We start from the raw sequence: 13744 nt of genomic DNA, 5'->3' as shown, positions 1-13744 counted from the left end.
ATGTTGACCAGAGTACAAACTTTCAGTTACGAGATGAGTAAGTTTGGGGGATCTACTGTACGGCATGGTGACCATGGTTAATAACGCTGTACTGTATACTTGAGAGTTACTATGAGAGTAGAACTTAAATGTTCTCACCATAACAGCAACAAATAATAACTATGCAAGGTGAAGCATGCATTTACTTAATTTTGATAAACATATCAAATCATCACACTGTACATCTTAAACTTACACAACATTATATGTCAGTTATATCTCAATAAAGATAGAAAAAGGTGATATATCCCCAGACTTCCCAAACTTATTTGACTCCAAACCCCTTGTTAAAATGTATAGCAATTAGTATCCTTTACCAAAATGTCTCGCGGAACACCAGTTTGGGAAACACTGCAGCAGAATCATGCTATCTTTTCAATTTTTCCATCAGCAGGAGGAAACTAACTAGATAGTAGGTGGAGTGAAATGGAGAGCCTCTGTGTTTTTGGGAGAGTATAAGTTTTGTAAGGTTAACACGACTGATGCCCAATGTCATGAGAAGCCGTGGGAGAAGACCCTTTATGGTCCATGGCCGTGAGGTGCACAGCACTATGGCCAAGGGAGCCTGGGTCAGACCCTATCCTTCCATTGCCCCAGCTGGCTGCACAGTTTGGGGGCACAGAGGCAAAGGAGATGGAAGGTTTGGGGAGGGCTCCTGTTGGTCCCAGTCCATCAGCCTCCCTCCAGATGACTGGAGTTCAGAAGACAGTGAGGTCTGGACTAGCCGCATTTATGGGACATGGAGTACGGAAGTCTCAACCCAAAAGAGCAGAGGAGACAAGCAGCCAGCTGGAGCTGGGAGGAGAGAACTCTTCACCACCAGAAAAAGAGCAAGATCTTGTCCCTGTGAAGCCTGCCCTGCAGGAGGAGGCAGGGAGGACCCCCACACTGCCCACAGGATCCTGCTGCGAGCGGGTGGCCCCAGGGAGGCTGGCAGGACTGTCTTCAGCCACTCCCTTACCTTTGTTCAGGGAAGGCAGTTTCAAGGGGATGCTGATGATTCCAACCAAGTCCTCAGTGGGAACCAGGGAGCGCAGGATGGACCTGATCCGGATGGCTTCTCCCTTCCCTGTCTGGATAAGCTGCAAGGTAGGGTTGGAGAGTAAGATAAATGAGGTTCCCATACGCCCACTCCACCTCACTTTCAAACCTTGGGCAGTAAAATGATTCTCCTTGTGGGGGGATGGGATGGGTACACTTTTATGCCTCCCCAATTGTTCTAGACATGGGTGGCCACAAAAAGAGAGAAATGCTTTCTCCTGATTTTCTAGAAGAGGTGCTACTGAGGGAATAACTGGCCAAGGAGGGCAAGTGGATTCCTTTGCTGTGATAGCAACAGTCATGTAGTCTCAGCAGTGAAGGCAGCCTGTTGTTAAGCCTCAGTGTGACTGCAGTCCTGGGAGCTCTCGGCGGCCATGACAAGAGTGGTGACCATGTGGCCATGATTCCAGACCCTGGAATTCTGCTAAACGTAGACATGACTTAGGTTTTTTTGGTTTCCCAAAAAAGTTTGACTTATGCTGGGAATAGGGCAACCAGAGGGGTATAGACGATGTCAGAGAGAACTTCAGCATCTCAAGGGAGTTGTTTGGGGATGGATAACCTGATTCTTACAGCCATGGTGGGCATGTAGACAGCCACATCCTCCTGGATGTGGGGGCAGCAGGCACGCTTCTGGGCACAGGCTCTGAGCTGGTGAGGTAAGTGTCATGAGCTCAGGACTGAGCCTACCTGGGAGGTAGTTGGTTGACATGCTGGGACACATGCTTGCAGGATCAGAGGCAGGGGAACACCTATGTGTGACCCTAGCTGTGAGCACAGGGGCAGCTGTGAGTGAAGACTGCATCACCCCTTCCCCTTACTCACACAGGAAGGGCCATGGGAGAAGTATGTGTGTGCATTTATGAGGTTGAATCTGAGGGGCAGTAAGCAAGGGAGAAACTCTCCCCCAGGTGGGGCTCTGAGGGTTTAGCTATCCCATGTGGCCAGTCTTCCTGAGACCAGGCAAACTGTAACCTGCTTTGTGAAGAGATGACAGGTGATCAGGGGAACTGACCCCCCACCCTAAGATAGTAGGACATCTGAGAATTTCCCTAGTTCCCTTTCATTTTCCTTTATTTGTTTAACAGTACAGAAATGGAAAGATGGGTAAGGTGCTAGTTCCACAGTAGGAACTAGAAACTATTACAAGTTAAGAATTCTGATCAGCCTCCCCTTTGAAGATTTAGATTTTCTTTTCTCTACAGTACTTTTTTGGAGAGGGAAATGGCAACCTACTCCAGTACTCTTGCCTGGAAAATCTTATGGACAGAGGAGCCTGGTGGGCTACAGTTTATGGGGTCACAAAAGCACGCAGTACTTTTACCCTAGATTCCTCCATACTGGTGTAGTTCCCCTAAACACTTGTAGATGGATTTCCAAACAGGCTACATTGTTAAGTAGATAATACCATGACATACAGGAAGAAAGATAAGAGTGAATGTTTTAATGCAGTGTCTTTCAAACTGTAGTCTTGACCAACTGGTGGGCTGTAAAATCAGTTAGTGGATTGTCCCCAGCATTGAAAGGCATGAAATATATTAGAATAGAATAGAAAATATTAGAGTGCATTAGCCATAGCAAGGATAAGTTTTGTTTCTGGAACATATGTATACTAGGTTGCAATGTAAATTATATTAAATTGCCCAACAAGTTTCTTTGGAAAAACTTGTTACAGAAAAACCCAAATTTGTTAGCCAACCCAAAATTTCTTACTATGATCAAAATAATTTTTTTGGTCAAAAAAATTTGAAAGCCACTACTTAAATCAATGCTATCTTTTCATTAGCATTAAATACAACATACCCACTGTTATCTTGGCTGTGACCAAAATATATAACCTCATCAATACCAGAAAACACCAGATATAAATATCACCCCAGTCTGCATTGCAAATACTTTTAGGAGACACTGGCATAATCCAAATGCAGTGAACACTGTGGAGAGCGCACCTGAGCCCTGAATGAACAAAGTTCTATTAAACAGTTACCAAGTATTTTTAAAATATAAGAAGCTATGTCTTCTATTTTCCTATAAGAAGCATTTCCTCTCTCACTTAATAATGTGAGACTTTATGAGAAATAAGGTCACTATGTAGCTCCACGCCCAGCAGAGATGAAAAAGGGAAGGTGAAAACACCAATTCAGTTTGAAACTGAATGTTTGAGAAGACGTCTCATAAAAATAGAATCATCTTTTCCAGTATGTCTGCAAAGCTTACCCCTGGGAAATAATCAAACATGAATCATGACTACCTTCCTGATGCCTAACACCATGGTCATCAAGAAAAGATTTTCCATGTGGAGTGTCCAGACAGAGACAATCACAAAATCAAGTTGGTCATATTGTGACCAGGCTGAGGTGCAAGGAAATGTAATTTTTGGAGGCTTCTGAAACAAGAATATGTAGCAGATATGCCCTACTAGGATCACAGAGAAATCACACAACACAGAGATTTTCCTAGGAGTCATTCCTTAGAAAGCTGTAGAATCAGGTACCAGAGGCAGAAACCACTTTTGATTTTGGCTAGAAGGAACAGAGAGAAAGGCACGTTCACACATGCCAGGGACAGAAGAAGAAACGACCTTCACGAAATCTACCACGTTCCTGATTCAAGTCCCTCAAAGCTGCTCTCTGGGAACTCATCACTTACGTGCATCTCAGGAGCACAGCGGCCCAGCAGGTCTATAAGAGCCGAATAAAATGACATGATTGCATTGCCCATGTGCACAATCTCTTCTTCATCTTCATCATCCTCTGTGCTGCTGAGACAGAAGCAACACAAGGAGCTGTAAGGAAGTCATGCAGGTGGCACCATGTTGGAGACACGATATGGAAATACTTTCTCTGCTCACCCTGGGCATCATGCATTCTTTCCACTGGACTCTTTCTCTCCCCCCAGAGGTCAATGAGCTGGTTTAACTCAGCAAGCTCAAATGACCCAAATATATTCCCATGAACTTAACTGACATGAGTGGATCGTGCTCTACACACACTCATGGAGCAGCACTGTGACCCCCAAAATGTCTACCAACCATTCCATCATTTTCCTGCTAGGAAGACATGGAAAGCACATTGGACAGCAGTCAGGAAGGCCAAGTTCAGGCCCTGGCTGTGATGCTAAGAAGCTATATGACTCTGGGCCTCAGTTTTTCTCACATTACATGAGGAAGTTGGGACAGCTTATGTTTTCGGTTCTAACTCGACCAGCTCACCTACCAGAAATGATGACCAAAAAATGAATAAATAAATAAATAAAGCCCCTGGATGGAGTTAAATCCCAAGCTTTGCTGAGTTATATCCCTTCTCTAGATTCTGGGGTCTAACCTAGAGGCTGTGATAAGAGGGAAATGGTCACAAGACATAGTGAAAGGAAGGTCACAAGGCCGATGATGTACTAACTACATCTTTAACTGTTAAATTCCAAGATTAGTAGAGCTGTGATTTTTCACATTATGCAACTTTCTTTTTACCTCAAGAATCAAATCAGACACTTTCAGAAGAGGAAGTGGAGGTTGCTCCTTCTTTTTAAAAGTATGAGAGATATGAGGTGAAAAACTGGGGTTCAAAATACTGAAGGGGACGGGCTGGAGTTAGACAGTGACTGGAACCCTGTTGGTCCAGACCTGTTAGTCTAGATACAGTTTCCTCTGGTGGGGATGCCATAGGGAGGTATGGGGGTGGGGTGTGGTGGGGCCTGGGCTTGCGACTTCTTGATTTGCCAACTGACTTGATTGGAGCAGGGGAAACGGAAGGCAGGGAAGATAAGACTGATTACGAGGCTTACTGGGAGAGTCAAGATAACAAGCTCACGAAGTGATCTAAGCTGTTTGAGCAACAGCTGTAAAGAGCCTGTGCTGCTTCTACCAGGGAGAGGTTATTGACACTTGCTTTATCATTCATGTACTGAGAATATTGGGGAGCTCACCAACCATACGGAGGCTGGAAGGCAATTCTATTCACTTACACTTCCCTCTTGTAGCCCTGTGAGGGGAGGTCGAGGGCTGGGTTCTCAGAGATCTTAATGGCGCCTTGCATGGCCGCCAACAGACCATTTCCTCCTTCACCCCGCAGGGCGGGGCCGAAGCACTCGGGGCGTCTGATGAGCAGCTTGACCACGACACTAGCATTTTCCTCCACACTTTCACCTAAGGGAAAGAGGCATTATTACCATCTCGCTGGAGAGGACAACCTCAGAACGGATGTCATTTTTTTGGTCATGCCATGTGACTTACAGGACCTTAGTTTCCCGACCAGAAATTGAACCTGTGTTCGCTGCAGTGAAAGCATGGAGTCCTAACCACTGGACTGCTGGCGAGGTTGCCCAGAATTGATTTCTAATTGATAAGGTTGGAAGAACAGTATTTGATTTAGCTTGTCACATCCTCTTAAGATTAGTAGGTAATACTGATGCAGAGAAAGCTTTGATAAATTAGGTCAGAATCTATTTATCTGAAGTATTACAATTAACCAGTATTAGAACAAGAGTCTTGTTTCTCAGTTCAGGATTTTATGCTGTTCACATTATTTCACTATATTTAGGTCCTCAGAGGGCAAGAAATACACTACTGCATCTACCATGGATTACTGATTAATTCACCAGTGATTTAGAGAACAAAAGACCTTTATATCTTTATTAACTCCCTTGGGGTGCTTAATAGGTATTTCCTTGCTTCCTTGAGATGAGGTAATAGGGTAACTCAAGCTGGTGTGTTTCAGTTAGCATCTGGAGAGGTGACATGCCTCAGTTGTTCTCTCTGGGGTATGTTTCTCTTGGGGATGACAGTGTTAGCTGCTCAGTCATGTCTGACTCTTTGCGACCCCATGGCCTGTAGCCTGCCAGATTCCTCTGTATCATGGGATTTTCCAGGCAAGAATACTGGAGTGGGTTGCCATTTCCTTCTCCAGGGGATCTTCCCAAACCAGGGATCCAACCCAAGTCTCCCACATTGCAGGCAGATTCTTAACTGTCTGGGCCACCAGGGAAACTCTCAGAGATGGACCTCAGGGCACTTCTGAAATCATTTATCTGGGTAAGAATCTACTTGGTAAAGTTGTCTTGGTTATTCTTAGAATACCTCTGTGGGGAGCTAAAGATTTGATGACTGTATTTGCTGGTATTTCTCTTTGGAAGAAACCGTAGATAACTAAGACAGGGTATCACTTCCCAAAGAAGTGATTAAGCAGTGAACTGTCACATGTGGACAGGGATCACCAATGCTTCTCAGTGAGTTTTATAATCAAAAGTAGTTTTACAAAAACAAACAAACAAACAAAAAGCAGTTTTACAGTTTGTTGAAACAATTTCACGGGACACACTTTCCGTCTCAGAGTCTCAGGCAAAACCTTAATTTGGTCTGAGAATTCACCCCTGGGCCAAATCTCAAAGACAAGGCTTTTTGACACTGTGTACGGGATGAAACCTGAAGAAAAATATTTTTATAAAATTACTAGATATTATTGGAGGATTCAGTTCTATAATAGAAGTTGCATCTTGATACACTGTTGTAATAATTACTTATCCTTGTATTAAAAATTATCTTCAATCTTAACAGATTGAAGACTAACTATTATCTCATAGTTTTTGTAGTTCAGGAATTTGGGAGTGACTAAGCCCTGACTTGGGATCTCCCATGAGGCTGCAGTAAAAATGTCAGCCAGGGCCGCCGTCTTCTGAAGGCTTGACTGGATGTGGAGTATCAGCTTCCATGCTCACTCACATGGCTGTGAGCAGGAGGCCTCAGCTCCTCACCATGAGACCTCTTCAAGGGCTGCCTGAGTGTTCTCATGACACGCCAGCTGGCTTCCCACAGAGCAAAGGATCCAAGAAAGAGTGTCAGGAAGCTGCAATACCTTCTACAACCTTGTCACATACTGTCACTTCTGCTATATCCTATTCATGAGAAGTGGTTCACTGAATCTAGTTCGCACTCGAAGGCAGAAGAAGTAGGCTCCGTCTTTTGGAGGGAGGTACAAGGAAGAATTTATAGATGTATTTTAAAACTATCACAAGAGTTTAAGTTCTGTGTAATGAACAATTTTATGAATCAACTTAAAGTGGTCCATGTGAATGGGAACCCATAAAACCTGGCTTCTCCTCCAGATTTTTAGCAAATTCCTGTGTGAGCAGGCACACTGCACCAGGTCACCGAGTCTCATGTGTCCTGTTGAGATACTCGTGCCTCTTCTAGTTTCCAGTTCAGTCACTCAGTTGTGTCCAACTCTCCGAGACCCCATGAACCGCAGCTCGCCAGGCCTCTCTGTCCATCACCAACTCCCAGAGTTCACCCAAACCCATATCCATCGAGTCGGTGATGCCATCCAACCATCTCATTGTCAGTTGTCCCCTTCTCCTCCTGCCCTCAATCTTTCCCAGCATCAGGGTCTTTTCAAATGAGTCAGCTCTTCACACCAGGTGGCCAAAGTATCGGAGCTTCAGTTTCAACATCAGTCCTTCCAATGAACACCCAGGACTGATCTCCTTTAGGATGAACTGGCTGGATCTCCTTGCAGTCCAAGGAACTCTCAAAAGTCTTCTCCCCAACACCAAAGTTAAAAAACATCAATTCTTTGGCGCTCAGCTTTCTTTATAGTCCAAATCTCACATCCATACATGACCACTGGAAAAACCATAGCCTTGACCATAGGGACCTTTGTTGGCAAAGTAATGTCTCTGCTTTTTAGTATGCTGTCTAGGTTGTCATAACTTTCCTTCCAAGGAGTAAGCATCTTTTAATTTCATGGCTGCAGCCACCATCTGCAGTGATTCTGGAGCCCAGAAAAATAAAGTCGGCCACTGTTTCCACTGTTTCCCCATCCATTTGCCATGAAGTGATGGGACTGGATGCCATGAAGTGATGGGACCGGATGCCATGATCTTAGTTTTCTGAATGTTGAACTTTAAGCCAACTTTTTCACTCTCCTCTTTCACTTTCATCAAGAGGGTCTTTAGTTCTTCTTCACTTTCTGACATAAGGATGGTGTCATCTGCATATCTGAGGATATTGATATTTCTAGTTTTAGGGTGAGTCTATTAGTCTTACCCATGTGCAGAGATTTCTTCCATCATGTCCACAGCATTAAAAGGGCTGAGCTTGCTTCCAAATACTTAAAATTAACCTGTGCCCACTCAAACTCACAGTGAACACACTGCTGTGTCTCACAGCCCTGGACAGTCTACCAGTATTCCTGGTCTAAGCGTGGCCTGCTGACATCCTCTTTTATCACTTGACCTTCTATACCACAGGTAAAATTCAAGATTGTTAAGTATACACCAACATAAGTTTTAGAACTGTGTAATTAGATTCAGAATAGAATTTCATTAAACTGAATTTATACAGTCCATCAGCATGCATTCACTATTTTATAACTCAATCCTTCAAGAAGAGACTAAATTTTTTTGTAAAGAAGTTTTTCTTCAAGTTCCATCTAATATAGTATCAAAACAGAATTTGTCTTTAACTAAACCAGAATCCATGTGAAGAAAATTCTAAGGAGATGCTAACAGGGTAAAATAATCATAATAATGATAGGGTATAATGAATCAGGAATGAAAGGAACCCAAGGGGAGGTTGACATTGTACTGTTTACAGAGAAGTTCAGATAAAGAAGTGATGTTAGTTCTAAGGACATGTTTTCCATGAGGTGAGCCTAGCATTTATACATGATAGAATTTATTCACAGAGGGATACCTAAAGAAAAGCACTAGGAGAATCAGTATATCTGAAAGCAAGTATTTTTAGTTACAGATGTAACTCACAGTTGACTACTTTCAAATATTGGTGACCCTCAACACCTATCAGGTAGCACATATATCCACACTCCCAGTTGTCATTTCCTATTACAAGAAAAATGAAGCTAAAACTTTGACATTTTAAGTGTCAAAAATGGAGGAAAAAACTCAACCCTATTAGTCAAGCTTATTTAAACACCATGCTCAGATTCTTTCAGTTCTCAGAATGGAAACACTTATGGGTCAACCCTTGTCTTAACCAGTATGCTGAAATTAACTTTGTTCTTTCCAAAGTGATCAGTGTCATGAAGTTTGATGGAACGTGGACCACAATGTCCAAAAGGATTTGAAGAATTAAAGACTGTGAGTTCTGTATTGAGTTTGCTATTGAAATTCATTTGCCAAGATAGCCTTATTTTATCTGAATCTTATGTCTTCAGTTCAGTTCAGTTGCTCAGTTGTGTCTGACTCTGCGACCCCATGGACTGCAGCACACCAGGCTTCCCTGTCCATCAGCAACTTCAGGAGCTTACTCAAACTCAGGCCCATCAAGTCAGTGATGCCATCCAACCATCTCATTCTCTGTCATCCACTTCTCCTTCCGCCTTCAATCTTTCCCAGCATCAGGGTCTTTTCCGATAAGTCAGTTCTTCACATCAGGTAGCCAAAGTATTGGAGTTTCAGCTTCAGCATCAGTCCTTCCAATGAACACCCAGGATTGATCTCCTTTAGGTTGGACTGGTTGGATCTCCTTGAAGTCCAAGGGACTCTCAAGAGTATTCTCCAACACCACACTTCAAAAGCATCAATTCTTCAGTGCTCGGCTTTTCTTATAGACCGACTCTCATAACCATAAATGACTACTGGAAAAACCATAGCTTTGACTAGATGGACTTTCATTGGCAAAGTAATGTCTCTGCTTCTTAATATGCTGTCTAGGTTGGTCATAGCTTTTCTTCCAAGGAGGAAGCGTCTTTTAATTTCATGGCTTCAGTCACCATCTGCAGTGATTTTGGAGCCCCCCAAAATAAAGTCTCTCACTGTTTCCATTATTTTCTCATCTATTTGCCATGAAGTGATGGGACCAGATGCCAGATCTAAGCTAATTAGGTTGGTTGGCACAATGGACCCAGGAAGCTAAAGCTTGATCACTGGATATTGGTCATCCGTGGGGGATGCAGAGAGCACTCTGCAAGAGGAAGGAACTGAAGTGCAACCATTGATGCTAATTGGAGAGGGGACCAAGGAAAAGGATTTCTCAAGGTTTCGCAAGGTAGAAAGGTTGGTCTAATTAGAAGAGAAGAGAACAGTCTCTTCTAATTACCTGTAGCTCAGTAAGCTGGGCTGCCAACCAAATCCCCAGGAGGGAAGGGGAATACTTGATCTTGAGGGCATTTTTCAAGGGAGAGAGAGATCTGAGGTAAACTAGTTTTGCCCAAGGGCTTACAACAGTGTTTTTGCTGGAGTTCCAAATGAATAATAAGCTTAATAACTGTGCATGTTCACAGAGCTTCTCTTCAAAGTCTCTCAACACTGCCTTCGTATTACTACCTTGTTTTCAATGTTCCTGAGAAGTTAGATGGAAATGGAATGATTCTCCCCATTTTAATCCTAAGCAGTCATTCTCATCACAGGAATGATTAATGAGAATGTAATGACTGCCCATTGCTTTTCTTACTGTCTGTATTCTAACCACAATCCCTATTTTAAGTTCTTCTGCCTGGAATGCTCTCTTCCTTTCCATTCCTTTGACATAAAACCTTGACCTATGCAACTCCATTTTGCCCCTGAGGATCAGCTTAAACTTGAAAGTTCCAGAGGATCTAATCCTCTCAAACACCCCATCTTCTTTCTTAAAGCATTGTACACAAGTGTAATTAATGAATGTTTTGGTATCTGTATTTTTCATACTAGACTGTGTATTTAATGAGAACATGGTCCATGTCTGAATGATCTAACCCTGTATGCTCAAGCCTCTTGTTAATATCACTTAGTGGCTTGAAAGAATCAAATGGAATGCTGAGGGTGATTATCTATCACTGCATTACCAACGCAATTATCAGCCGTTTTTTGCAAGAACTGAGGCTGTCCATTTCCTAGGATTATAAATTTGACAACAAGAACAAAATCTTAAGACATTTTAATCTTAACCACCCCCAGTCATCAATACCAATCACAATGAAGAATGGTTATTACATTTTTTCTGACTCTAAAAACATGAATACAGAACAGATGATTCTTTTAAGCATCTGTACCTACTATGCCCTTCATATCTAACATGCTAAATTTGTATTCTTGATCCTAAAAGACCTTTTTTCAGCATTACTGAGATATAAATGTCATACCCTAAAAGGTTTCCGGCTCCCAGCTCAACGCCTCTCAGTATGTTCTCCCCTGATTACTCTGTCAAACTAGGTCCATTTCTTTCTTCAGGATGTTGTTCAACAACATCCTGCCTGTTCAACAATCTGCCTTCTTCCCCAGGCATTCTTATATTCCAAGATTCCAATAAGCACCATCATTTTTGGCCTGCTAACAGTCACATGTGTCCCTATGTAGGTGAGTGTAGCTGAGTTTTTAGCATGTATATAATGTTTTTGATCATTTTACTTTGGTTTGCTCTGTTTGCTGCTTGGACTTTAAATGACTTCAGGGCAGAACATCTTGTGCACGTCTCCTGTCACTTCTCATAGCCCCTCATGTACTCTTCACATGTCACATGATGGATGTCCAAGTTATGATCAAGCTGCCTAGGGAGACAGATTCAGTAAAGCTGGACACACTGTGTTCTTCAGATAAGTCTGCAGCCTGAGGAAGATACACTGAGACACTCCAAGGACTCTAAGGAAGCACAGATTGACTTCTCCCCTTCTTTCTCTTCTTTTTTTTTGGACTGTGGCCCATGGTCTGTGGGATCTTAGTTTCCTGACCAAGGACTGCTCCTGGATCCTCAACAATGAAGGCACCAAGTCCCACCACTGGGTTGCCAGGGAATTCCCAACTCTCCCCTTCCTCTTGTGTATCTGTAAGGAATCTTTTCCTACTTGGTATCTACCTTAGGAAGGGATTAATCACACACTCAGACACCTCTGTGTCTAGACAGGCTATAAAGTTTGCAACTGCTGGGTTAATAGAAACTTCTCAACGTTTGTCCTCCTAGAGTTAAACACTACCCAAGGTTTCCCAGCAAGCTAGTAAAAATAAAGTGGAGAAAATCATATGCTTTAAGAAGTTCTCTTAAAGACAAATCTTGTTTAAGAAGATTTAACACCAACATTAATAGAAACTAGTAAAATAACGTTAGAAAAGAATTTTCTAATTCTATTATTTTGATATAGCAAGAGCTTTTGATTTGGCTTAAAAAAATTTTTTTTAAACACTAGCACCAAACAGAAATTAAACAATTCCACAATTTTTGATCAGCTCAAAGGAGAAAGTGCTGTTTCTCCTTGTTCAATAGGGAGACAGTGTTTACAAGGCAATGCTATATAATGGTTTGAGTAAAGTTTGGCCTCTGGAGCCAAACTGTTCTGGTTCAAATCCTCACAAAAGTCTACTACTTGTGTGATTCTGGCAAAGGTACTTATTAATGGCTTTAAGCATCAGGGTGTTTATCCATAAAATGATGATGATAACTATATCTAACTCACTGGGTTGTTATATTAAATGAATAAGTTTGTTCATATGAATCCCTCTCTCTTCTATGTTCTCCCCTGGACCATTTCAACTGCAGGTGACCCACAAGTCCCCTTGGTCCCAATATGTTTCCTGATTGATCTCTGTTCTATAGCCTCAATTTGGGGCATCTCCATTTGGGGGGGTCACACACTGCAAAATCATTCCCCAAACTACACAAGTTCATGACCCTCCATCTCAAACCATTCTGTCCTTCTGACCATCCTTATTTCTTTTCTCCCTACCCTTAAATCTCTAAGCTCTAAAGTGACCTGTTTTTTTTCCCTTATGTCCACATACCCAGGACTCAGACATTATAATCACCACCACCAGCAGGTCTGATAAATTCAGTCTCTATTACTTATTTCAAATAGATCTCCTCTATCCCATTCCCATCACCACCATTACAATTCAGAAACTCATTATCCTAACCTGGGCACAGAAGTTCCTGGTGATTGCCAGTCTTTCTTCTGGTGAAAAGGTTCCCCAGTTCTCTGCACACTGAATCAAGACTAAACTCTTCAGTATGGCATTTAAATTCTCCCCATCAGAGCTGCCTGCCTACCTTTTACACCTGTCTCTTAGCACTGTCAACCATGCATCTACCCTGCAGACCAGCTGATCACTGTGTTTCCTGAGCACATGTGCTTTAGCCCTCAGGCCACTGTTCAACTGGCTCCTCTCCTGCATCTCAGCACCTAGAAATCTGACCCTTCAAAGCTCATCTCTAACATTACCTCCCCAAGAGGTCTTTTCTGATCTCAACAGGATATGAGTATGCCCTCATGAAACCCGCTAACACTCTGTCCCTACCTTACTCCACTCCTTATTATAGTGACCTCTGTCCATGTCTGTTCCCCTGACTAGACTGTCAGTTCCTTCAAAGTAGAAGCCAATAACCTTTGCCAAAACCAAGTGTGACCTTCACATGATAAGAGACACAATAAAGGTTAAAGTGCACATATCGTTCTACTGATGGTCTAATAGATTTGCAGTTTATTGCATTATGAAATTGTACTGTAGAGTATATTAAAAAGGCATAAAACAATCTGAAAACAAAGAGGGTGGACCGAGCATTGATTCAGAGTTTAGTTGAATACAGTTGTACCACATAAGCAAAAGCAAGTGTTGGAATTCGGCCATCTGGGTAAGAAAACAGCCAGTGGATTCCTCAACCATCATAACCCAAGTAGACAGTCCCACTAATTGACTCATAAAACCCTTGATCTTCCTGTGAAGTTGGCTAAGATGAATAAATGGG

At 42.5% G+C, this 13744-nt stretch overlaps 1 protein-coding gene across 1 annotated transcript in view; it reads right to left on the bottom strand.

Moving 5' to 3' along the window:
- RYR3 (ryanodine receptor 3) overlaps window positions 1-13744 on the bottom strand; it is a 379117-nt gene that overhangs the window by 121509 nt on the left and 243864 nt on the right. The window contains exons 43-45 of the mRNA XM_061158246.1: window positions 5044-5224; window positions 3730-3838; window positions 1001-1121 (exon numbers count right to left, since the gene is read on the bottom strand). Of these exons, the coding sequence (XP_061014229.1) occupies window positions 1001-1121; window positions 3730-3838; window positions 5044-5224 (411 nt within the window). The remainder of the gene's footprint in view (window positions 1-1000; window positions 1122-3729; window positions 3839-5043; window positions 5225-13744) is intronic.

This window comes from Dama dama, chromosome 12 (assembly GCF_033118175.1).
Source record: "Dama dama isolate Ldn47 chromosome 12, ASM3311817v1, whole genome shotgun sequence".
NCBI lineage: Eukaryota > Metazoa > Chordata > Mammalia > Artiodactyla > Cervidae > Dama > Dama dama.
This window is presented reverse-complemented; position numbering and strand designations above follow the sequence as displayed.